Raw genomic sequence first — 25,000 nt, forward strand, 5'->3', positions numbered from 1 at the left:
TTCCTTCCTCTCTCTCTCTCTCTCTCTCTGTCTCTCTCCCTCTCTTTCTCTCTCTGTCATTCTCTCTCAGGTTCAATCTTTAGCATAAGTAGGAGAGTAAGAGTAAAAGGAGATGAAGAATTTTTTCCCCGTGCCTAAGTCGTCAACTACCTTCTTTTCTCTCTCTCTCTCTCTCTCCTGTGGCCCCCTCTCTCTCCCCGGCCCCGCCCCCGCCCCCGCCGCCCCTTAGACTTAATTATGTGTCACGCGACCCTGAAGATCTTCCCTTTACAGGACCTTTCGTCTTGTGATCCCACCTGTAATTTTAGTTAGCACGAAGTCCATTCCTGGAGACTTCTCGAACACTGCGTATTTGTTTTTGTTGGTTAGGTATCGCCTTTTCTTGTCTCTAAGTGAAGTTTTTTTTTTTAAATATATTACTCCTTTATATCTATATAAATTATAATATTTAATGGACTGTCGAAATGCCTATACATGCTGGGTTTAAAGTGTAACCCAGTGGTTCTCAACCTTTTTTGGCCCGTGCGCCCTTTCACCATATGTCAGAATGTCATTCCCCCGCCCCCCAACACCCCCTTCCCAAAATTGTGAGTGCAGAAACCAACAAACTACTAACGCAAACACACGAGCTAGCGGAGAGAAAGGCCAGCGTGACCTCTCAGTAGTGCGGGTCGATGCAGACTGCGTTTTGTGTGGTCCTAGAGCCAGTTTGAGCCTGCCAATCTGTGGTCACCAATTACACCCACCCCCCGCCGTGAAACTCTGGAATTACCCCTGCTTAAGAACCACTGGTCTAACCTTTAGCTATGGTAGCTTTCATTATTAACCAGTCTCGTACCATGTTCCCATTCCACGAATCGCTTGGATTAAGTAGCACAGTACTTGATGAATCGAAATACTGGACAGCAATTACAAAGATTTTATCTTAAGCTGCCAGAATGGTAGGTATCGTTCGTAAAGCAATAAAGATGATAAAATTACTGTAAAATGCTTCACACCTTTTGTTTGATAATCAATGGAGTATTAATCTCCTTTTATGGAACTAAGCAGCCTCCACGGATCTCCGTATTTTAGCGAGAGAAAAGAAATTGTTCGATGTTTTTGGTATCTTTTTCTACACAACGACTGAGAGAATGGTTTACAGACCTTCTTCGTAGATATTATGTTTGGTTTCGTCATGTTGCTTGAACTTCAGGCACTCCTAAATAGCAAAGGTCTTTCGTTGTCCTCACCGTGAGGCTTTGGAATGGACTTTTTGGTTCTGCACGTTAAAAGATGTTTGGCCCGTTCCTGAGAAATAATAATAATAATAATAATAATAATAATAAATAATAATAATAATAATAATAATAATAATAAACAATAATAAAACAATCAATTATCATTTATTACAAGGGTCTTTATTTTGATCAAATACGACAATTAAAAGATCACATTATAGTTATGATACGCAGAGAGAGAGAGAGAGAGAGAGAGAGAGAGAGAGAGAGAGAGAGAGAGAGAGAGAGAGAGAGAGAGAGAGAGAGAGAGAGAGACGGGCTGTGGCTGCGACAGCAGATTACCACGACTCAAAAACAGAAAAAAAAAAACACATTAATTTTTATACACATTTTTATCAAACCGATAACTTTTTTTCCCCTCTCAGTCTGGGAGATTATAATTACGCGCTGAAAAGTAATGGACAGGTTAATAACAAATTGAAACACTAATTTTATATAATAAACGAGCCATTTCCACTAATACTAATCTCCCTGCCATTCATTTCTGTTCATTAGGGAAAATGTTTATGTATATACAAGAGTTTTATGACAGTGGATTTTGAGAGCGAAGGCAATATTAATTCTAACGGAAGTGATCATGCAATATGCAGAATATTGCAGCGGCACGGGTGCCGATAAAAAGCAATGTTTGGCGATAAAAATTATTTCCTCCGAAATGCTAATGACCTAAGCCCACCCTGGAAATGACTATCTTTTTATGATGATAATGTTATTTTTCCCATGACATTTATAAATTGACGTGGAGGCGGGTTTTCAGCTCACTGGCCGTATATTTGTTTTTTATAAGTTCGTAATATATAAGTATATATATTATATTTATATATATATATTACACACACATATATATATAATACATATATATATATATATATGTACATGTATACTGTATATATATATATTTATATATATAGACATACACACACACACACACACACATACATATATATATTTATTATATATATATATATATATATATATAACATATATATATACACACATATATATATAACATATATATATATACACACACACATATACACATATATATATATATATATATATATATATATATATATATATATATATATATATATATATATATATATTAGGTCCCGGACGCATATTCCGAGATGTATGCTAGTACTGCACTAGCCCTGGTTTTTTTTGCCATGCCCTAGGTTAGGTTGGTTAAATTGGGTTAGATTAAGTTAGATAGATTGCCTCTACGATATTTTGGGCGCGGGAAACGTAATGAGATTGTTCTCAAGAAAATTCTTTGGTTCCTTTTTGAGATATGGCGTCGAGCTTTTTCCAAGGAAAGGTCCCGGTACTCGGTTACATCTCGGGAAAATGCCAGACATTTGTTCGTCAAGAAGTGATAAGTAAATCCTTTTAAAGATGGGGCCTTTGGACGCTTTAACTATTAAATTTATACTCCAAAGTTTAAGATTAAGCTATACTTCCCATAAGTGAAGGCAACTTGAAAAGCTTTATTATAGCACCAACCACCACTTTTCGAAACACTCTGCCATGAATCTCAAGTTGTAGGATTACCACCAATACGTTTCGCCAGTTATGCTAATTTTACCGTTAGAGCAAGTTTCCTTCAGACCTGAATACATTCAAACATATTCTAGTCCATTTGGGGAGTCAAAAGAGTGCCCACGTCTGCAAAGCATTGCTGCTCTCCACAGTAGGACAATTGGTACAAGAATCAATAATATGACCATTAGACAACAGCTAGGTGTGCGTATGATAGGCCTAGCGTTTAATGGCTAATTAACTTCAGCAATAATGACTCGTAATATTTAGGAATATAGGAATGGAATATAGAATTTTGGGACCTACGAGGTCATTCAGCGCTGAAAGGGGAAATTGATAGTGGAAAGGTTTTGAATGTGTAACAGGAGGAAACCCTCGCAGTTGCACCGTGAAACAATTGTTAGGAGAGGGTGGATAGCAAGATGGAAGAAAAAGAATATGAATGGAGGTACAGTAAAAGGAATGAAAGGTGTTGCAGGTAGGGGCCGAAGGGACGCTGCAAAGACGCGACGGGGCGTAATGCCTTCTCTGAGGGCAGTAGCGTTGAAAAGTATAGCTGCTTTCACGGCATTTAATTTGTATAGAGTCTTCTCCATTCGTCTTATGATCTTCATTTTCATCAGCATGTAGATGGTATATCAAGTTTCCTGAGGACATGTCAACATTTTATGTTGTCTTAGGTTTATTTCCTCTTTTGTTTTCCTCTTGCTGGTGAAATTCGATTCCTGACCTTCCAAGTACACAGCATCTTTGGCGACTCATTGCGAGTCCCAGAATGATAACTAAGCAGGTGAGATCCTTATTCTTAAAACAGGTAAAGTCTACAGTTCAAAGCCATAGTAGGCCCATTGATCCAGTGCCACAATATGTGAACATGGATAATTTCTTGAAATAATTGTATGCGTTTCGTTTTTATGTTTTTCATCTGTTGCAGTTCTGATATGTCAAACTTCTCATTAAAAGTTTGAATCTTTACCAAGTAATTTCTTATGATTGAACAGAACACAACTGAACTGAATTGAATTGAATACAGAATTTAGGCCAAAGGCCAAGCACAGGGACCCGTGAGGTCATTCAGCGCTGAAACTTGACAGTAAAAGTTTAAGAGGCGTAGCAGGAGGAAAACCTCGCACCATGAATCAATTGTTAGGAGAGGCTGGAAAGTAAAATGGAAGGAAGAGAATATGAAAGGAGGTACAGTAAAAGGAACGAAAGGGGTTGCAGCTAGGGGCCGAAGGCACGCTGCAAAGAACCTTGAGTAATGCCTACAGTGCGCCGCGTGAAGTGAGTACAGAGCACAGAGAGTAGTTCTTAAGGATCCGTAAACAAAGCGTGCAGTCATAAAGGCATGTTTTCTTTAGAATTATCCTTGTTCATCAACTGGTATGGTCGCTAGTGTCGTGACATGCTGCTCAGATGTCGCGAGTTCGCGCCTCCCCCAAGGCGATGAAAAAGTCATTGGCTCTGTACCATGATCAGTTACTGTTGCAGTGTGGGGTCTGCGGTGGGAGGTTGAAACCAACATTCTTTGGAAGCTTGAATTTCAAGTCAATGGCCCCATTGGTGTGCTTGTTCCGTGTGAAAAGATTTCATCTACCGAAATAATAATAAATAATAATAATAATAATAATAATAATAATAATAATTCTGTTCATAGAGTCTGAGATTCAACTCATCAACATCTAAAAAACTGACCCTTCAGAGTGTCTGTTTAGGGCAAACATGTTAAAGTGTCCATCAAAATGCTTAGTTATAATCACTAAGCACTCATTTTCAGTCCCGGTAAGAATAGACATCACGAAAACAGCAATAATATGCTTCAATGTATTCCACTAAGAATACTTTCTGGAAATGAACTATACGTAATCAGCTTCGTCAAGGAATAATAAAGTGAATGAAAGACATATATATTTTTTCATCTTTATTCAAATATATTATGATTACAATGAAATGATGTTCGTAGGATATGAATTTCCATGTTATCATAAATGTCGTGAACAGGCAAAAGGGCATTCGGAGCGTGGCAACAATCCCGAAGGAAATTTAACAAAAACTGGTAAGTTTATGATTTAATTCATAATCAGGACTGAGAAATTTATATATATATTTTTTTTGAAGAGTTAGAAACTGATGTTACCTAAACGACGGATTACCTTAAGCGTTTTTTTCTCTGCTACAAAACTGAAATAAAATATAAACTTAATCTATTTTTTTTAAGTGGAAAAATAGTTGAATGGACTTCTGCTAAATTCATGTTTCTGGAGGAAATCTTGAATCAACAATGCAACGTTTACTTTTTAAACGTCTAAAAATGATAAATTATCAACAATACCCAACGCCTAATCGCGTCTACATCAAATATAATAATTCAAGGTTTTGTAAAAATCTAACTCTTAAATTATTCTCTCTAAAAGAAGCAGAAGTAAAATTTTTAAAGAAAATATAATTTTATCTTTGATAAAATCTTTTCAACTTTTCCATAAAATTGTTTATTACTGTAGCAGGCTGGTATAACGAGAACTCTTCAAAGTAAAAATAGACGCCGAAATAACTTTTTAAGTTTTAATTTAAAAAAAAAACATTATAAAAAAACTCGGATTATTAAGACTCCAACAGCAAGTACGAAAAATGTTTTTTTTTTCTAACGTAATTCCAGTCATCCCATTAATGTAATTTAGATCAGAAGGTAATCCTTTTAACCTAAATTAAACCTAGCGGGTAAATGTAATACGGTGACTCGAATGAATTTCTAGAAACTGAATAAAATGAAATGAAGTCATGAAGTTGATTTAAGTTTAGGCGATGCCAAAATATAAAATTTTCCGGCACCTTTTGGCATCTTTGTACCGAGTTGCCAATACCCATTTTTTACAGATTTGTTTGCAATTGATTTTGTGTGTGTATGTGCATATGATGTGTATGTGCGTTTGTATACCTTTTGGCATCTTTATACCGAGTTGCCACTAGCCTTTTTTTTAACAGATTTGTCTGCAATTGATTTTATGTGTGTATGTGCATATGATGTGTATGTGAGTTTGTATACCTTTTGGCATCTTTACACCGAGTTGCCAATACCTTTTTTTATTTTACAGATTTGTGTGAAATTGAATGTGTGTGCGCATGTGCGACTGTATACCTTTTGGCATCTTTGTACCGAGTTGCCAATAGCCCTTTATTTACAGATTTGTGTGCAACTGAATTTATGTGTGTGTATGTGCATATGATGTGTATGTACGTTTGTATACCTTTTGGCATCCTTGTACCGAGTTGCCACTAGCCTTTTTTTTAACAGATTTGTGTGCAATTGAATCTATGAGTGTATGTGTACGCGAATGTGATGTGTCAGTGAGTTTGTAGCCTATACCTTTTGGCATCCTTGTACCGAGTTGCCAGTAGCCTCTTTTTTTTTACAGATTTGTGTGCAATTGCATATATGTGTGTCTATGTGTATGTGCATGTGATGTGTATGTGCGTTTGTATACCTTTTGGCATCCTTATACATAGTATCCATTTTGAGATGTGTACATTTGATTCTGTGTATGTGTATGGCATGCGTATGTGTGTTTGTTGAGTGATGACTGACAAGGAAGTGTGAACTTGGACAATATTTTCGTTACAAGTTCAGGCTAATTTGTGACGCTAGGTCACGGGAATCAATCAGTCAGTTATTGGCTACTTGCTCCAAAATTCGGTGGCAAGATGCTGAAAGATACCGAAAAATAAAATAAAATTAAAATATGAAAATGAATGAAAATGTAAAAGTGAATAAGACGGAGAAACGAAAAATTTAAGATTAAACAGTTGCGTGATAAAAAAAAAATAAATTAGACATTTCAGAAAAAATAAAAGGAAGAAAATATATGAAAATGAATGAAAACTTGACAATGAATGAGATGGAGAAATGAAAAATTACAGGGCAAATGTCACAATGAATAAGATGGGGCAATGAAAAATGAAAAATTAAAACTTGGCTTGGTGAAAAAATAACCATTTCAGAAAAGTGTCACACCGACATACCTTTGCTCCACCAAAAAAAAAAAAAAAAAAAAAAAAAAACAAAGTGATTGCAAGCACCTTTATATGGAAACCAAGCACAACCATTCTACATTCCCAAATAAAAATGGGTTATGCTCTATCAATCCATTTGAAGCGATGGTAAAGAGGCGTACCTAAAATGAAAGCCTTCCCTAAAGACAAGCGACCTAAAACACCTACACGTGAAATAGCCCCTTTAGGCAACGGTAAACGGTTCACTTAAAATGTATTTTTTTTTTTATGTAATGAAGCGGTGATGAATAAAAGGGATTGTTTAGTAAACAAAAGCAGCAAATCTTCTAATCAAGTTCATAAAAACATAAGTGAATAAATATATTGGACATTTTGTTTGTTGCAAATCTTTTGAAAATATTGATACCTTACTCATTTATATGGTAATTTTCCTTATGAATTAAATCATGCATTTAAAATTTATGATTTAAATACCTGAAAGAGTTATCATTCTTAATCAGTTACGGTAAATAAAGTATTAAAATAATTTGATTTAAATACCTATAAAAAGTTTTAAATCATTACTACTGTAATTAATCATCTGATTGGAGAACTAGTAACTAACGCGATATAATTAATTTAAAAAGATCTAAGATTGTAAAATCACCGAAAACTAATCAGAATTTGGACGCGATTACTTAATTTATCAAAAAAGTAAGATTGTGCTAAAATAAGAAAATAAAAAAGAAATTGGACGCGATATAATTTATTTATCAAAAATTTAAGACGGTGCCAAAATCATAAAAAAATTAAATAAATAAAATAAAAAAGAAATTGAAAACCTGACAAGAAAAAGCTTACTTTAATTATCACAGAGAACATTATTGCTCAACAACAATAACAATATAAAACGGCTCCTCAGCTGTGCTAGTGAAACAGTCCGATCAATTTTTGAAACAACGATCAAAGCTTCGATTGCAAAACTGCAACCGTTTTGTTTTCCCAACTTTTAGGCCTCAATGACGAAAACAAACTGCTGTTTGAGTTTTTGATTTTAAGAATAATTAAGTTTTAAATTCATTTTCAATTGTGGTTTTGATTTCACGATCATTTTTGGATTCGTGTGAGAAAAAAACTCTTTTCCCTCTCAATAATCAATCAAAATGGAGAAGAAAAATTACAATTTTTTCTGTTAATTTCTAGGCCAAAAGAAATAGTTAACAAATCTTTATTTACTTCTAGGCCTAAAGGAAGGTCACAAACCGTTGCATTTCCCTTTACGATTTCTTGAAGATTAAAACTATATTTATAGCAGATTAATGTTGAAATCTGTTTCACTCATAACCAGTGCAAAAAATCTCTCTATCTCTATCTCTCTCTTTGATTTGATTGCAGGAACGACATATTATCAACCTCTGACACATGACAAGAGTGGACGCGTGACTATGCTATTCTGAATATACAGTGTGACGCATTCTTCCCGACACAGGCTTGCATCTAATTATAAAGCTTATGCTGTTTGTGCATACTCTCGTGTATGTGTGCATGTGTATATATATATATATATATATATATATATATATATATATATATATATATATATATATATATATATATATATATACACATACTTGTGTCTGATCACTGTAAAAAATAACTGCATATATATGAGTCATCACGTGTATTTATGCACATGCATGTAAATATTTATATACAATGAATGTATGCATAATGCATATATGTATATATATAGTATATATGTATATAAGTATATTTATATATATATATATAAACATATATTATATACTATATATATATATATATATACTGTGTATATATATATAATATATATATATATATATATATATATATATATATATATATATATATATATATATATATATATATACATATTGAGAACGAGTTCACAACCTCATCCTTTTAAAACGCACCCTCCAGTATATATATTACTTAAAATACCAAATTTTAAAATTTTCTTTATTCCTATCTCCAGTTTATCGTTTTCCAAGTCAAAAAGCTATCTTTTTTTTAAATATTCAAATGCCCACCTTTTCCACATGAATTAAAACTAACCAAAATTTCGGTCTAAGATTAGTTTCGGTCGGATTGTCTCTTTTATTCTCAAAACTAGACCAGTCTTTCCCAATTTTACAAAGGATAAAAAACTCACACAAAATACCATAACTACATAAAACGCAATATGTCTTCAAACAATGAGTTTTTGTGTATAACATACAACGTCTAAGAGTAATTGATTCCAGGCTTAGCCAACAAAAAACTTAAAGCTAAACAGTGTTGAGAAACAATAAATTTGACATATTATAAATACGATAAGCATAAAATTAGTTAAACGGTACCTCTAATGACAAACAATTTTCTTGCTGCCGTTTTTTTGTTTTTATTTAGTTTTTTTGCAATTTTTTTTTACTCTAAGGTATATTGTTTTCTTTGTGTATCTGCCTCAACTATATCCCTATCTTTATTTTTTATTATTTTCTCCGGGTCTGGGCTACAATTGGACACCATATAGTCCTTCCCATAGGCCTTCGTCCTTGAAAAATCCAACGACCAAAGATTCTGTGACGCCACATGGACAAACTAATGACAAAATCACTCTGGAAAGTAATTAACAAGTCCTGTAATATCAGCTAATAAAGAGACTGATATGAATACTGTATTATAACCACTGTGAGACTGTAACATTCACTTACTATTGACTTCTACTAATTACAAAAAAAAATGGCTCTCACTAGTAGCTATCTACAGAAAGGGTCTCTAGCTAGCAGTACCTACTAGGAAGGCCTCTGTCTAGCATTTACGTACGCAAATACTAGAAGATTCCACGAAGGGTAATTATTTTTTTCAAAGGTTACCATTTTACCTATTGTGAGTTTTGGCAAAACGGCCCTGAAACCTACACTAAACGTACCTCAAGTCTCCACTGCTCATGGTTATAATACTGTACAAAGGTCCCTTTGAAATTATTCAGTTTATAATTTTTCTTGATTATAACAGCATTTCTGATAATCTAAAATAATTGCTCAAATGAATATCCCCAAATATAATTGCTGCAAATGACTGTCAAAATTGAGTGGAATAAATAATTTATTTAAATCCTGAAACACTTTTAACATATTAGGATCATCTGTACTCAAGTTCACTGGCGCCGCATTATTCATTTTAAAAATACCCAGATGCCCGTATGAGTGAAAGGCGCCAAAATCCGACAGCTGTTTTATGAATATTGCATTAAAGCAGTCACGAATAACTTCATTCCCTCAAAGGTTTCGAGGAGAATTCTGCCCTAAAATGGAATACTGCAGTATCTGCAAAAATACAAAACTGAGAAAAATGGTAGATACCCTCCCTTGCCTTATTACTGATTTTGCAGATAATGCAAATGGGACACCTTAAATACTCGTGGAAAGCATTGAAGAATCATTCTGAAACTGCAGTAACTTGTGTGATAGTGTTTCACGAGCCCAATAGGTGGCGTATCTCAATTTCGAAAGTTTTGCAGATACTGCAGTTTTCCATTTTAGGGCAGAATTGTTATACTGTTTGAAGGCTGGTATATTTGATGGTGGCCAATCAAATTATTTTCAGGCTTGATCAAAGCTGCATTTCTGGTCAAGACTTCCTATACTAAGAATAGTTCTTCGAACTTTTTCCATCTATTTACTTTTAGCATTCTTAACTCACATTCTTACTACTTTTACATGAACAGAGACCTCTGACTAAATGTTAATACACGTATCTTATACTGCTCACACAAGAGGAATGAAAAATGAAACTAAAAAGACTATATAATCGCTATTGTCTGGTCTTTAGCCATTCTTCTCAATATATTCATGGTACTTTATTTCTTCTGAATAAATATACTCAAGTACTCCCCTTTCTTCCTGAATTTTTCTTGAATAGTGCATTGCTTATGCATATTTTTTTTCTTAATTTGCAGATTTTACAAATATGCAGAATCAAACGTTTTTCTGATGTTTTTCTACCAACAATCCATTCAGTGTCCTTATCAGTGACATTAATTTTCATTGTTTTGCTATTACTAGTTAATTTCAAATTTGCTTTTCCATAATCTCAAATTACCCATTTTACTATTATTACTAGTTAATTTCAAATCTGTTTCTCTATAATCTCAAATTACCTTTATTTTCATTAGCCTCTAAATCAGATCCCTACTTCATCATCAACTTGTATTTATCTACTAATTTTTCGCAACATTTCTCTTGGGGTTCGTATTCATCCTTCATATATGTATATATATAAAAAAATTAGCCTTACATATATACTGGCAGTGTCTTTTAAAATAGGAAAGTCCACTTCACAAGCGTCTGCTTAAGTATAGAGTACCGGTTTAGGCTTACAAGTGACTTACAAGAATAATCTTAAGCATAAAGGGCCAATTCAGAGCGCTCAACCTTAATAAAAAATATCGTTCAATAAAAAAAATAATGCCAATTCGAGAGTGTACCTTGAGGATAAAGGCCTCCCAACCTCACTCGAAAATCTTAGAGCAATGCACCTGATGCTTAAGAGGCCAACTTTCAAGTGATACTTCAAGGGTAAAAGCCTTACTTCAAGTAAGACCTTCGGGAGAGCTCAAGCGTCTAGGGAAGCTTCAGGGATAAAGGCCATGCTTCAAGTAATACCTTAAGCATAAGGTGAAGTTTCTAAATGGCACCTTGAACGAAACGACCAACCTCTCAGGCCAAGCCTCCAGGTTAGACCAATTTCTAAGGCTAACCTTTAACTTCACAAGGTGCAGCTTCAGACTAGAGGAGGAGGAGGAGGAGGAGGAGGAGGAGGAGGAGGAGGAGGAGGAGGAGGAGAAGGGGAGGAGGGAGGAAGAGGAGGCCTTTGCATTCAAGTAATACCTCGAGCATAGAACCTCTTTCTCTTTGTCAGAGGCCTTTGGATTCAAGTAGCACCTCGAGCATAGAACCTCTTTCTCTTTGTCACCTTAAAAGCTCAAGGCTAACCTTTCACTTTACAAGGTGCAGCTTCAGACTGGAGGAGGAGGAGGAGGAGGAGGAGGAGGAGGAGGAGGAGGAGGAGGAGGAGGAGGAGGAGGAGGAGGAGGAGGAGGAAGCCTTTACAACCAGGTAGCACCTCGAGCATAGAACCTCTTTCTCTTCGTCACCTTAAAAGCTAATGATCCATTTCAAATCACGGATTTGGGATGAGATAAGCTAAACTTAAATTTACCAGAGAGGACGGGCTTCTTAATAAAAAAAAAAAGAAGAATATGACCTTCGGCTTTTTCCACAATAAGCGGCACTTAGCGGGTGATTTTTAAAGCTCGCACGGTGAAATGCATCGACGCAAAAGGTGGCCTAACGAAAAAGCTACTGCTTTGGTAACGAGTTCAGTTTGATTATCTGAGACGTCTGCAGTCACTCAAGACGAACGAGGGAAGGACAGAATGAAATCATTGTGTTTCTCGAAGCGGCAGTGTTCGCAGACTTATGAGTACTGGAAATGACAGTGTATAATAATTTGTAAACGGGCAGTTTGTGAATGATTTAGAGCCGGATAATTATCCGGAATGCGAAAAGAAAATGGTGACTAAAGACTTCATAAGCGACTGATGCTTTCTAAACATCATGGACTAACGGACATTCATTATACTTCCAGTGCTATTTCGTTTCCTACGTAAGTACACATATTTGTGCGTTTTAATATATATATATATATATATATATATATATATATATATATATATATATATATATATATATATATATATATATAATATATATATATATATATATATATATATATAATATATATAATATATATATATATATATATATATATATATATATATATATATATATATATATATATATATAAATCTATTGTCGACATATGACTCAAACATTAAAGTAGTTCGATGCTGAAAGTCCGATTTAAAACGAAAATGATTTTCTTTATGCTATTAATTTTTTTTATTAGAATGCACATTTTATATACGAAGCTTAAAAGCCCATCAGCTCAGCAAAGAATCTCCCGAAAAAAAGATAATAAACAAAAAAATAAAATATATATATGAAAAGCAAATGTGCATTTCTCTCAGAATAAAATGTCACTAGACATTGTGAGAGAAAGGATTATGAAGAAAAATTTTGAAAATGCAATATTTCTTAATGAGCTCAAACAACAGCAACGGTTGTGAGAATTAAGACCTGACAGTGAATTTGAAAAATGCTGAAGGCCCCCTCATCAAAATTTAAGAAATGTGAAAAAAGTAATCAAAATTACACAAACCTCAACAATACTAACAATCATTAAAAATATCATTTTAAAATTGACAGTGATTTTTGAGAAGAATTTCTCTCAACAAAAGCGCAATAAAATAATAAAATTTGCGGCTTAAAAACAAAATAGGAAAGGACAAAAAAAAACTTGATATTAAGAAAAAGAAGTTTTTCTCGATTAAAAAAAAAGATTCATCATAAAAAAAGCAGAAATTCTCCCATATGACTGTAAATGATAGTTCATTCTGAGAGAGAAATTATCTCCACATTTTCGTAATATTACTAAAATAGAAAAAAAATGTAATTAACAAAACAAAAAGTGTTATTTTTGTCCTAGAAGCTTTTTTTTAAAAGTTTGTGACATGAATACAGAATTATCTAGTGCTGACGGTTCATCCTAAACTAAGTTACAAGAAGACTGCAAATTTTGAAAAAAAAACAAAGTATATTGCTTTACGCCACAAAAGCAGTGAAGGAGGAGACAAACATGTATGAAACCCTCTAAGGTTTTTCTTTTCACAAGTTTACAGAGACTGCCGTGGAACAACATCACAGTTTTTTCTTAAGGAAAAAAAAAACATGACGAAAAAGAAGGGAGAGGTTGTGAAGACATCCCTTCGGTAAGTGAGAGGACATGGCGTAAGGTTGCAGGTGGCGTTTTAAACGTTCATTTGAAGTGTCTGTTATTATCATCTAATCAGGCGACGTCGCTCGATATAACTCGAGCACCGCCGTCGATATCCTAAGGAGTTTCCAGATGATCTCGCTGGAACGACACGAGCTGGATCAAGACTGGACGAGACTGAGTAGATCCAGTGAGATTTAGGAGCTGCCAGGACGCTGGCAGAATCTCATTTCCCTCCAAGCAAGACGGGAGGGTAGTAGGGGGGGGGGCGCTTTAGGCTAGACCAGGGGTCCCCACAATTTCTATTAAGAGGATCACATTATATATTCTGCATAACTCTGCGGGCCACAGGAAAAATAAGTAAGCGTCAGTTTTTTCCAACGGGAATTTCCTAAGAACATTTGGGGTAACTCCAAAGTTGAATCAACTTGGCAATTTGAATATGAAAATGATAATTCCAAGGAAAATAATAGCATCAGGGTGATGATAGATGACTGACTGCCATCACACTTGAGCTTAATGTGATTGGCCACAACTGGTACAACTGGGATTCATATGACTTTGAATATTATCCTGTGGCGAGCAGGATGAAATCCTATGGTGGGCCGGATGTGGCCCGTGGCCCATAGTTCAGAGACCCCTGGTCTAGACGGACTGACTCCAGCAGCACTAGAACGGAATAAGGCTAGCGGTGGGAAAAGGAGGGCTTTTCGTGGCATGGATGTCGTGGTGGAAGCATGGATGGATTAAGGAGATGGCTCGAGTTTGATGGATGCGTCGAGGAAGAAAAATGGAGGGACTTAGGGCTATATAGGTAAAATGTAAGTTAATGGGTTAAAAGGTAAATGGACTAATGGATCTGTTGAAAAAATGCGCAATGAACAAAAATACATGAGTTTTAGCTTTATGCGTGCAGGCTTTCTCGTAAAACTAGCTTAGCGATGGGTAGTAAGCCCCAGTCTGTGTTTTTGATTCTTGTGTAGCCAATAATGCCTTGCACCTAAAACCTAAGAGGAGAATGGAATCTATTAAATGATAGGACTGAAGACTCACTAACATATGCAAAGCAGTTTACTAATTGTTAGCAAGTGCATCAACTCGGCAGATGGTTTCCAAGTGGAAAATTCTATCTTGCATTGTAAAATTTGATATATATGTTTAAGCAGACCACGAAAAAAATTGACTCTCTTCATTCGGATATTCAAGAGAAAGGAAATCTCTTTCAAATTCACAAATACAAAAAGTGAAATTAATCTTGCCATTCTGGGCACAGGCTTTCGAAAAATGATTCAAAGCATCTCATAAATAGAAGAAACCATTCCCTGGAAACACTTTCCAGCTAGGACAAGAGGTTGTTCTCTGAAAACGCCTTCCAGCAAATACGAGAATTCTTCTTTTGGAAATGTCTTCCAGCAAATACTGGAAGCCATCTACTGGAAGTGCCCCTCAGTAAATACGAGAAATACGCGTCTGGAACCACTTTCAAGACAAAGCAAGAAGTCATTCTTTGGAAATACCTTCCAGCAACTAGAAGCCGTTCTTTGGAAACGCCTTCCAGCAACTAGAAGCCGTTCTTCGGAAACGGCTTCCAGCAACGGCAAGAAGCCATCCTCTAGGAACACATTCCAGTAAATGCCAGATGTCGTCTTCTGGAAATGCTTTCCAGTAAAAGCAAGAAGTTCATCCTCTGGAAATGCCTACCAGCCAAAACAAGAACACTTCAGGGGTCTACCAAAAATGCGCGCAGGACTTCCTGCTAATGATAAGAAGAAGGTTGCATTTTCTTAGTTAGGTCCTATACGCCTTCCAGACGCACTAGGATGGGGTTGTGGTGTGATGATGTGCAGTTGGGACGGCAGGATGCAACTGAGGGTTCAGGACCTCCCTCCTCTCTCTGGCGAGGGACACGCAAGCCAATCCGCTCCTTGCAGCGGCACTAAAGGTCTTGCCGATTCCCAGGTCAGTTGGTTTCACCTTTGGGATGTAACCTGTGTATCCCGGGAGGGGTGGGTAGTCTGGATTACTCCGGCCATCTGAAAAAGAAAAAAGGTTTTAGTATTAGTCTAACTGATGAATGAATATGTCAAAATCTCTATAAACTTAGGTACCTTTATGAATATATATGTGATTTTTTTAAGGGTCTTTAACAGAACTAAACATCAAATGTGCAATGTTCATTCAAAAAGTTTGTAACAAACTTTTTGGGTATTAGTGCCTACCACTATCACTTGTGTGACTATACTCAAGAACTCAGTAGTTGCCTGCACTACATTCAGTTGGGTTTCGCTGATTGTCAACATATGTCAGCAAACTCTCAAAATCAACAAAAGCAAAGGCCACACTGTGATTAAGTATCTGCACAAGAAGGCTATGACTCCAGAGACACTCCATGTGGCCAGTCATGCACTCGGTAGGTCCCCTTATCCTAAATTACGCTGAATTCAAGTGGGACTAGGCTACCCCTGAGATGGTTCCAGAACAACTAGATGCCATTCACCTAATATGACTTTCAGTAACAGATATACTGAATGTACAACAGGTAGATGAGACCACAGGTATCAGTACAGGCTCAGTGCATGCTATTTTGATTTGTGTCTTCAGAATGAGCAAACTGTCTGCAGGGTGGTTACCACAAATGTTAACTATAGAATTAAAGCTGACCAAGTGGAAATTTCCAACACTCCTCGAACTTGTTTTCTAACTACGTGTTTGAAACTTACCTACCAGATGTCATGGTGGGGGTGGGTTGATGCCGGCACTAAGTACAAATACATGCATTCGACGGCCATGTACGACAGAGTCCGTATCAACCTCTGACAGCAGAATGGTAGTGTATTCGTCACTAAAGTCGGAGGTTGTGGCTGTCGGGGGATCGAATCTCCCAGTTGATAAACTGCTTATCAGTTATAATTCCCCTTTAGTATTATTTCCGAGGTAGAGCGAATTGGATATTAACCGACATTTGTAGCTTAATGTTTGTAAAAAAAATATATATATATACAGCACAGTATATATTATGTATATTTATATATATATATATATAACTGAATCACGAAAATATGGAACGTGATGTGTATATATATATATATATATATATATATATATATATATATATATATATATACATATATATATAAATATATATATATATATATTTTTAAATCACAGTAGATGAAATGACTTCAGTGGGATTTGCTCATGTATATATATATATATATATATATATATATATATATATATATATATATATATATATATATATATATACATATATATATATATATATATATATATACAGTATATATATATATATATATATATATATATATATATATATATATATATATATATATATAATAATATAAATCAATCACGAAAATATAAGTTGTATATATATATATATATATATATATATATATATATATATATATATATATATATATATATATATATATATATATATGCTGTTGAATAAAAATCTAATTCACATATAGATTACAAATGAGGTCATAAAGTATATTATCTTCAACCTAATTTCTCCCGAAATACTTATGCTTTTGATGAAAAACTTAAAATAAAATTTCTTCGCGAGCAAGCATACATCAATGTTAATTAAACTGCTAAAAGCACAAGTGAGACTGTTATCGCAGATTCTTGTAACACCAAACATATATGTAAACACAAAATGAATAGACATACAAATTATGTATGGAATTACCATTTTTATTGTGAGCCAGTTCCTACGAAAAAAGTGAAATGGGAAGTTATCATGTTTGAAAAATCCCCCAAAATACAAGGACACCCGTATAAGAAAAAATAAAAAGAGAAAATCATCAAGAGATATTTGAAAAAAAAAATGAAAATTAGAATTCCCCAAAAATACAAGGACCCCATATAAAAAAAAATAGAGAAAATCATCAAGAGATATTAAAAAAAAAGATGAAAATTAAAATTCCCAAAAATACATGGACCCCATAAAAAAAATAAAAAGAGAAAATCATCAAGAGATTTTTGAAAAAAAAAGATGAACATTAAAATTCCCCAAAAATACAAGGACACCCATATAAACAAATAAAAAGAGAAAATCTTCAAGAGATATTTAAAAAAAAGGTGAAAATTACAAAGAGAACGAGTACAAAAAGTCAGCAAACAAATAAATATGAAATAAACTTATGATAAATTACAACGGAGAATGGGATTCCCAACGACCTTGTATTTCGCGAAGACCTTAAACAGCTTTATATCTCATCGAGGTCATGTGTGTCTCAGATTCCTTATTGTCTTTATAACTTTGTAAATGACTGACTTAACAATAAATTATCTGGTGTCACAACAACAAAGGTCATCGACGCCGAAAAATGTGTTAGTAAAATATGTTAGTAAAATCATCATACATATATAATTTCATGACTCTCCAGAAACATTGACACAGAAATACCCAAGCTTTATTTAATTTACTGAAACTAGATAAGTTGTAAAAATCCTTAATGGCTTTATCTTTATACCTTACTGCGTTGTGTTACAGAAGTCCTTAGTGACTTCTTGCTTTGAATTGAACTGAATATAAAATTTATGTCAAAGGCTAAGCGCTGGGACCTATGAGGTCATTCATCGCTGAAACGGACATTGACGCTAAAAAATGTTTGAGAGGTGTAACAGGAGGAAAACCTCGCAGTTGCACTATGAATGAATTGTTAGGAGAGGGTGGAAAGTAAGATGGAAGAAAGAGAATATACAAGGAGGTATAGTAAAAGGAATGAAAGGGGTTGCAGCTAGGGGCCGAAGGGACGCTGCAAAGAACCTTAAGTAATGCCTACAGTGAACCGCACGAGGAGCACTGATGGCACTAGCCCCCTACGGGGCTTCTTATTGTGTGAATTATCAGTGACAAAGACCACTACATTTGTGGTAGAAATCCTCAATGACTTGACGTTCAACGAAGACTACGCGTACCATAAAAATATTCAGTTACATTACGCATTCCCAAAACAACGTTTACGACTGAAATCTTCCATGACTTATGGGGTTACCAACAATCTATATGCTTCAAAACTCCTCGGTGACGTTGTCTTACCAACTTACCAAAAAACATTTATGCTGTAAAACTCCTCAATGACTTCTTGTTTTCCCAAGACCAAATATACTTCAGAACTCACCAGTGACTCTGTGTCTTACCAAGACCATATTGTTGTTGAAATCCTCAATGACTTTGTGTCTTACTCAGGCCAAATTTGTTGTAAACATCTTCAGTGATTTGTGTCTTACCATGAACATCTATATGCTTTAAAACTCCTCGAGAATTTGTGTCTTACCAGGAACATATATATGCTTCACAAAACTCCTCAATGTTTTGTGTCTTACCAAGACCATATGTGTTGTTGAAATCCTCAATGACTGTCTTACTCAGGCAAAATTTGTTGTAAACATCTTCAATGATATGTGTCTTACCAAGAACATATATATGCTTTAAAACCCCTCAATGATTTGTGTCTTACCAAGACCATTATTGTTGTAGAAATCCTCCATGACTGTGTCTTAATAAGCCCAAATTTATTGTAAAAACCTCCAAATTAAGTATACCTTAGTTTAACCAGACCACTGAGCCGATTAACAGCTCTCCTGGGGCTGGCCCGAAGGATTAGATTTATTTTATGTGGCTAAGAACCAATTGGTTAAATGATATGTATCTTACCAAGACCATAAATGCTTTAAAACTCCTCAGCGACTATCTGTGTCTTACCAAGACCATATTTGTTGTAGAAATCCTCGATGACCTGAGCGTCGGACCGTTTGGGCTTCAGTCTTGGCAGTGACCTGGATCGCTTGACCTGGTGAAGAGGAAAAGTCGTTAGGAATTCTCATAGAGAAAAATCACTGCTCACGTAGATATGATTTTCATTAATTATCAAAATTATTATTTAGAATTTACCAGTCAAATTTGTGAGATGTATCTGTTTTCAATGTTAGGACAGAATGGCCTCTTAATTCTTCTATTTCTTCTATTTTCTAATAGTGTAATAATAACTGAATTCGAACGAAAAGTATCTGATGAAGTTTAACCTTTCTAGGCGGGATTCGAACCAGCGCATGTTATGTTAATGAGGTACATACGAATTCGACACACAAACACACACACATTATATATGTACATATACATATGTATATATATAGTATAATATATATATATATATATATATATATATATATATATATATATATATATATATATATATATATATATATATATTTCAAATCTTCAGTTCTTGACATAGCACCAACCCTTTGACTTCAATACCCAAAAGCAGCCCCGCATCTTATGGTAATTAAAACTAAACAGTCGTAGGGACGAGAACTTATAAGGGCTCAGGAGAGGACCAGGCCATAGAGGAATCCTCTAAGAGTAGTTGGAATTCCATTTTAATTGGTTCTCAGACCTCTACTACTTTCTGCAGCCTCCAATTACCGAGAATATTCGCAAGGGAGTTTTCGCCGACTAGTGGAAACATCGTGGAAAACGACGTTTGAAAGACCTAGGTCGGGGAAATATGTACTAGGGCTTGTCGAGACGACTCTGAGAATCAGCTGTATTACAGGATTCTTTCAAAAATGAGATTAGGATTCTTATCAAATCGCAAAGGGAAGGTGAGTCCTATTCGTATGGAACGAGCCATCTACAGAGGCCACTGACTTGAAGTTCAAGCTTCCAAAGAATACAGTGTTCATTTGAAATTATTATTATTATTATTATTATTATTATTATTATTATTATTATTATTATTATTATTATTATAAAAGATAAGCCCTAATCATATGGAACAAGCCATCCACAGGGGCCATTGACTTGAAATTCAAGCATCTAAATAAAATGGTGTTAATTATTATTATTATTATTATTATTATTATATTATTATTATTATTATTATTATTATTATTATTATTATTATTATTATTATTAAGAAGAAGAAGATGAGCCCAATTTATGTAGAACAAGTCCAACACAGGGGCCATTGGCATGAAATTCAAGCTTCCAAAGTATATGATGTTCATTTGAAGTTATTATTATTATTATTATTATTATTATTATTATTATTATTATTATTATTATTATTATTATTCGGTGCTTATTTTGCAGTTTTCTTTTTTCGATGTTTCGACCAGCAGCCGTTGGTCATGTCGACAAGAAAACTGCAAAAGAAGTACCGAAATAATAATAATAATAATAATAATAATAATAATAATAATAATAATAATAATAATAATAATAATAATTACGTACCATTATCATTATTATTATTATTATTATTATTATTATTATTAGTAAGAAGATGATCTCTACTCATATGGAACAAGCCCACCATAGGGGCCACTGACTTGAAATTGAAGCTTCCAAGGACTATGGTGTTCATTAGAAAGAACTAACGGAGGGTAGTGGGAAATACAGAAAGAGAAGATCACATATTAAAAATGAAGAGAATGAATTAACAAATGAATAAATAAATATAAAAATTGTAAATTATTAGAATACAAAGTAGGGCGATTTGAGAGAAATGCTATTTTGGGAATACTAATTTAAGACATACATTTTGTTTAAGGTAGACTGTGAAATTAATGTTTTGGAAACATTCCTTCAGGATATGAATTTCATTTCCGGAAGATGAACTTAAGAGAATCGATGTTTTAGGAAGAGGAATTAAAGAAAATAAAAAAAAAATCGGAAAGACGAATTTTGAAATATTACTGTTTTATTAACGATTACGTAAGAAACAATTACATTTTGGAAGGCTGAAAAAAATTCAATATTTAAGGAATGAGAATTTAAGAAAGCAGGTGACATTTCAGGAAGAGGACTTTGAGAACTGAAAAGTTATAGAAAGAGGAGAAAATTTAAGACGACAAATAAGGGGATACGATGAACACTGCAAGAAAGCAATAGATCAATTCTGAATTTAAAGCCAAGCAAATCACTGATTGCTTGCCAAGTGAAATTCAAAAGAAGATAAATGACAACTGAGGAAGAGGAATTTAGGAAAATGAATGATTATTTATTTGTAGGAACACTCACGCACATCAAATACTTTACAGAAAGGAGTGCAAGGATATTATCCCAAAGAAATGTTAAGAAAATCTTTGAGACTGCATTCTGAAACATTTGAAAAGTTTATAAATGCATGTATATATATATATATATATATATATATATATATATATATATATATATATATATATATATATATATATATATATATGCTTCACTTTGACTTATGTTATTTTGGAATTAATTAGAATGATTATATATATATATATATATATATATATATATATATATATATAAATATATATATATATATATATATATACACCTCTTTGATGGCTCAGTGGGTAGACCGTCGACTGGAGTTGTTGGAAGGTAACTGTGTCGAGGGATCGAGCCCCGGTAGTACCGATCCATTTATCACTTATAAATTCCCCTTCAGTGATAATTCCCCACCGGGGATATTCCCGAAGTAGCGTGAATTGGATATTAAACAACATTTGTAGCTTCATGATTGTATAAATAAATCACGGTGTGATAAAAATTTCATATATACATATGCACAGTATATATATATATATATATATATATATATATATATATATATATATATATATATATATATATATATATGTGTACATACATATATAATCATGCTAATTAATTCCAAAATAACATGAGTGAAAGTAAATCATAAAATAATATAAATAATATAATATAAAGTAGACATTTATCATTGAAATACGCTGAAACAGTGTGAAAGCTGATGCCAGTGAAGTAAAGAATGTTATAAAATGTTGGATTTGGCTTAAACAAACTCACCTCCAAACACTTTAATGCAGGATAAGCGTATGCAGTCGGACACCGCTCAAATATCAATTAACAGAAAGTAATTAACTATAATGTCTAATGAAATAAAACTCGACCGATAACATTTTCCCGGAAGCCCAGGTATCAAATATCACTCAGGTAATAATATAATGATAGCTACTGATTCAGTAACAACGTTGAATAAAGATATTTGAAAAAAAAAAATGCTATGTGCGATATCACAAACGCACTTTTTTTTATTAACTCTGTTGGAAATATAATAAAAGTTATTTGTATTCCTAAATATCAATGTAAATGACTTAGGCTGAAATGAATTTTATTATCAATATAAAAAATCGATTTTTTTTACTTATTTGTATTTATTATTATAAGGCTTACGCCGAAATGAAGTTTAAGATTATTATTATTATTATTATTTATTTTTTTACTTATTTGTATTCCTTATTATTCATGCATATATGGCTTATGCTGAAATACAGTTTATTATTATTATTATTATTATTATTATTATTATTATTATTATTATTATAAAGGACTGTCACAATTTCCTGAAGAAAACGACAAAAATTGTTTTCAATTTCCTCCTGTTCCCTCTTATTTATTTATATCTATCACCTTCTCCCATAAATTATCTGTCTCGCAGGCTCATTTCACTCTGGAGCCCTCTTGGGCTTTTAAAGTCTGTTGACTCTGTCCTTAAGGATTTCAGCTGAAGATTTAAAGAAAGAAAGAAAGAATAAAAATAAATTGAGCAGAGTATTTCACAAAAATCTTAGGTGATCATCCTGGACTTAAAATAGGAAGTGGGTCCAGCTATCTCGAATTCCATTAAGCAGGGTACGTCATAAAAATCTAAGGTGATCATCCTGGGATTAAAATTGGAGGTGGGTCCAGTTATCCCGAATTCCACCCCAATCGCCCTCCATCTATTTTAGGAGCGAAATTTGCATAGACGATCCAAAAGCATCTCATGGAAGTGGGGAACGCAGCCAGGGAAGAAGAGGTTCAGGATTTGGGCGTTCCAGCGAGTCTCCGCAGTGGCCCAATCCGGAGCCATAAATGTGTCCTCCTCGAAGTTTCAATAAACTTTGGCAGAAGAAGAAGAAGGGGAAAAAGAAGAAGAAGGGGGCGGGAAGAAGAACGATCATCCACATCTCAGTTCTAATGCACTCCGGTCTCTAAAACCCCAGCAGCTTAAAGAGGACTTAATCGAAGTTCGTTGCGTTGTCCTCGCTCGGGGTCGAAGTGGGGCGTCTGATTGAGGAGATTTGCCTAATCGACTGATCCTTCTTCACCTTTTATAAAATTGTATTTCAAGAATACCTAGCACCTTAATTTTTCTAGTTTTATTTCCAGTTTTTCTAAACTTACAAACAGTACTGCTTTACTTTTTATCGAGAAATTCTCACTTTTAAGAGGCTGTATTTCAAATCGTTGCTACTCTTATAGAGAAATCTTCACTTTTATTTTAAAAACTGAAGCTCAAATCTACCTGGCACTTTAATTATTGAAAATTTTCATTCCAATATGTCCCGATTCATACAATCAGTACCATTTTTTCTACAGAAATCCTCACTTTTTAAAAAAACTGTACTTCAGATCACTGGGCACCTTAATTTTTTACAAATTCTATCTCCAATCTTTCCAGACTATCTCTCTCTCTCTCTCTCTCTCTCTTTCTCTCTTCTCTCTCTCTCTGCTCTCTCTCTCTACACTCTCTCATTATCCCTACTTGAGTGTATTAATTACTACCGACATTTAAATAAAAAATGAGGCATTTGCGCTATAATTGGATATACTAGACTCGACAATGGTGGGTAATTATCATCCCAATTAGATTAATGTTCCAGTCCTTTCATCTGAGAGATTATGGGTTGTTGGGTGGGTGGGGGTTGGTTGTTAGAAGGTTTTAATTTCACGAAGGAAAGTGTCTTCTCTCGTTCTTTCTCGTAATTTATGAGAGCGAGGACGCGGTGCCAGCTTTTGAGAGGCGCGAGAACTAAGGTTCTTAAGCTCGTATTGATTTCATCTGTAATTTTAGTTTTCTGAAAAGAAAACCATTGTCCCGGCTTTGTCTGTCCGTCCGCACTTTTTCTGTCTGCCCTCAGATCTTATAAACTACTGAGGCTAGAGGGCTGCAAATTGGTATGTTGATCATCCAGGCTCCAATTATCAAACGTACTAAATTGCAACCCTCTAGCCTCAGTAGTTTTTATATTATTTAAGATTAAAGTTAGCCATAATCGTGCTTCTGGCAACGCAACAACACAGGCCACCACGGCCGGCCGAGAGTTTCATGAGCCGCGGCTCATACAGCATTATACCGGATACCAAAGATAGATCTATTTTGGTAGGCCCTTTATTATACGGTGTACAGAAACTCCGGTGCGCCGAAGAAACTTCGGCGCAT

At 34.3% G+C, this 25,000-nt stretch overlaps 2 protein-coding genes across 2 annotated transcripts in view; both read right to left on the bottom strand.

The window, feature by feature from the left end:
* Window positions 1–11,463: 11,463 nt before the first annotated feature.
* Window positions 11,464–14,232, bottom strand: LOC136841890 (uncharacterized). The gene is made up of 3 exons (XM_067109313.1): window positions 14,227–14,232; window positions 11,837–11,935; window positions 11,464–11,754 (listed from the first exon to the last, which is right to left on the bottom strand). Exons 1-3 carry the CDS (start codon window positions 14,230–14,232, stop codon window positions 11,464–11,466), a joined length of 396 nt encoding a protein of 131 aa, XP_066965414.1.
* Window positions 12,843–25,000, bottom strand: part of LOC136841469 (sperm-associated microtubule inner protein 5-like) — a 94,342-nt gene continuing 82,184 nt past the window's right edge. Inside the window, exons 4-5 of the mRNA XM_067108416.1 lie at window positions 19,468–19,555; window positions 12,843–15,760 (exon numbers count right to left, since the gene is read on the bottom strand). Coding sequence (XP_066964517.1) covers window positions 15,543–15,760; window positions 19,468–19,555 — 306 coding nt within the window. The 3' untranslated portion in view covers window positions 12,843–15,542. The remainder of the gene's footprint in view (window positions 15,761–19,467; window positions 19,556–25,000) is intronic.

Source organism: Macrobrachium rosenbergii, chromosome 9 (assembly GCF_040412425.1).
Source record: "Macrobrachium rosenbergii isolate ZJJX-2024 chromosome 9, ASM4041242v1, whole genome shotgun sequence".
In the NCBI taxonomy this organism is placed as follows: domain Eukaryota; kingdom Metazoa; phylum Arthropoda; class Malacostraca; order Decapoda; family Palaemonidae; genus Macrobrachium; species Macrobrachium rosenbergii.

Coding starts and splice junctions, on each gene's coding strand:
- LOC136841890 (XM_067109313.1), bottom strand. Junction 11,755..11,836: donor CCAGTCTGAAGCTGCACCTT/GTAAAGTGAAAG, acceptor TTGAATCCAAAG/GCCTCTGACAAAGAGAAAGA.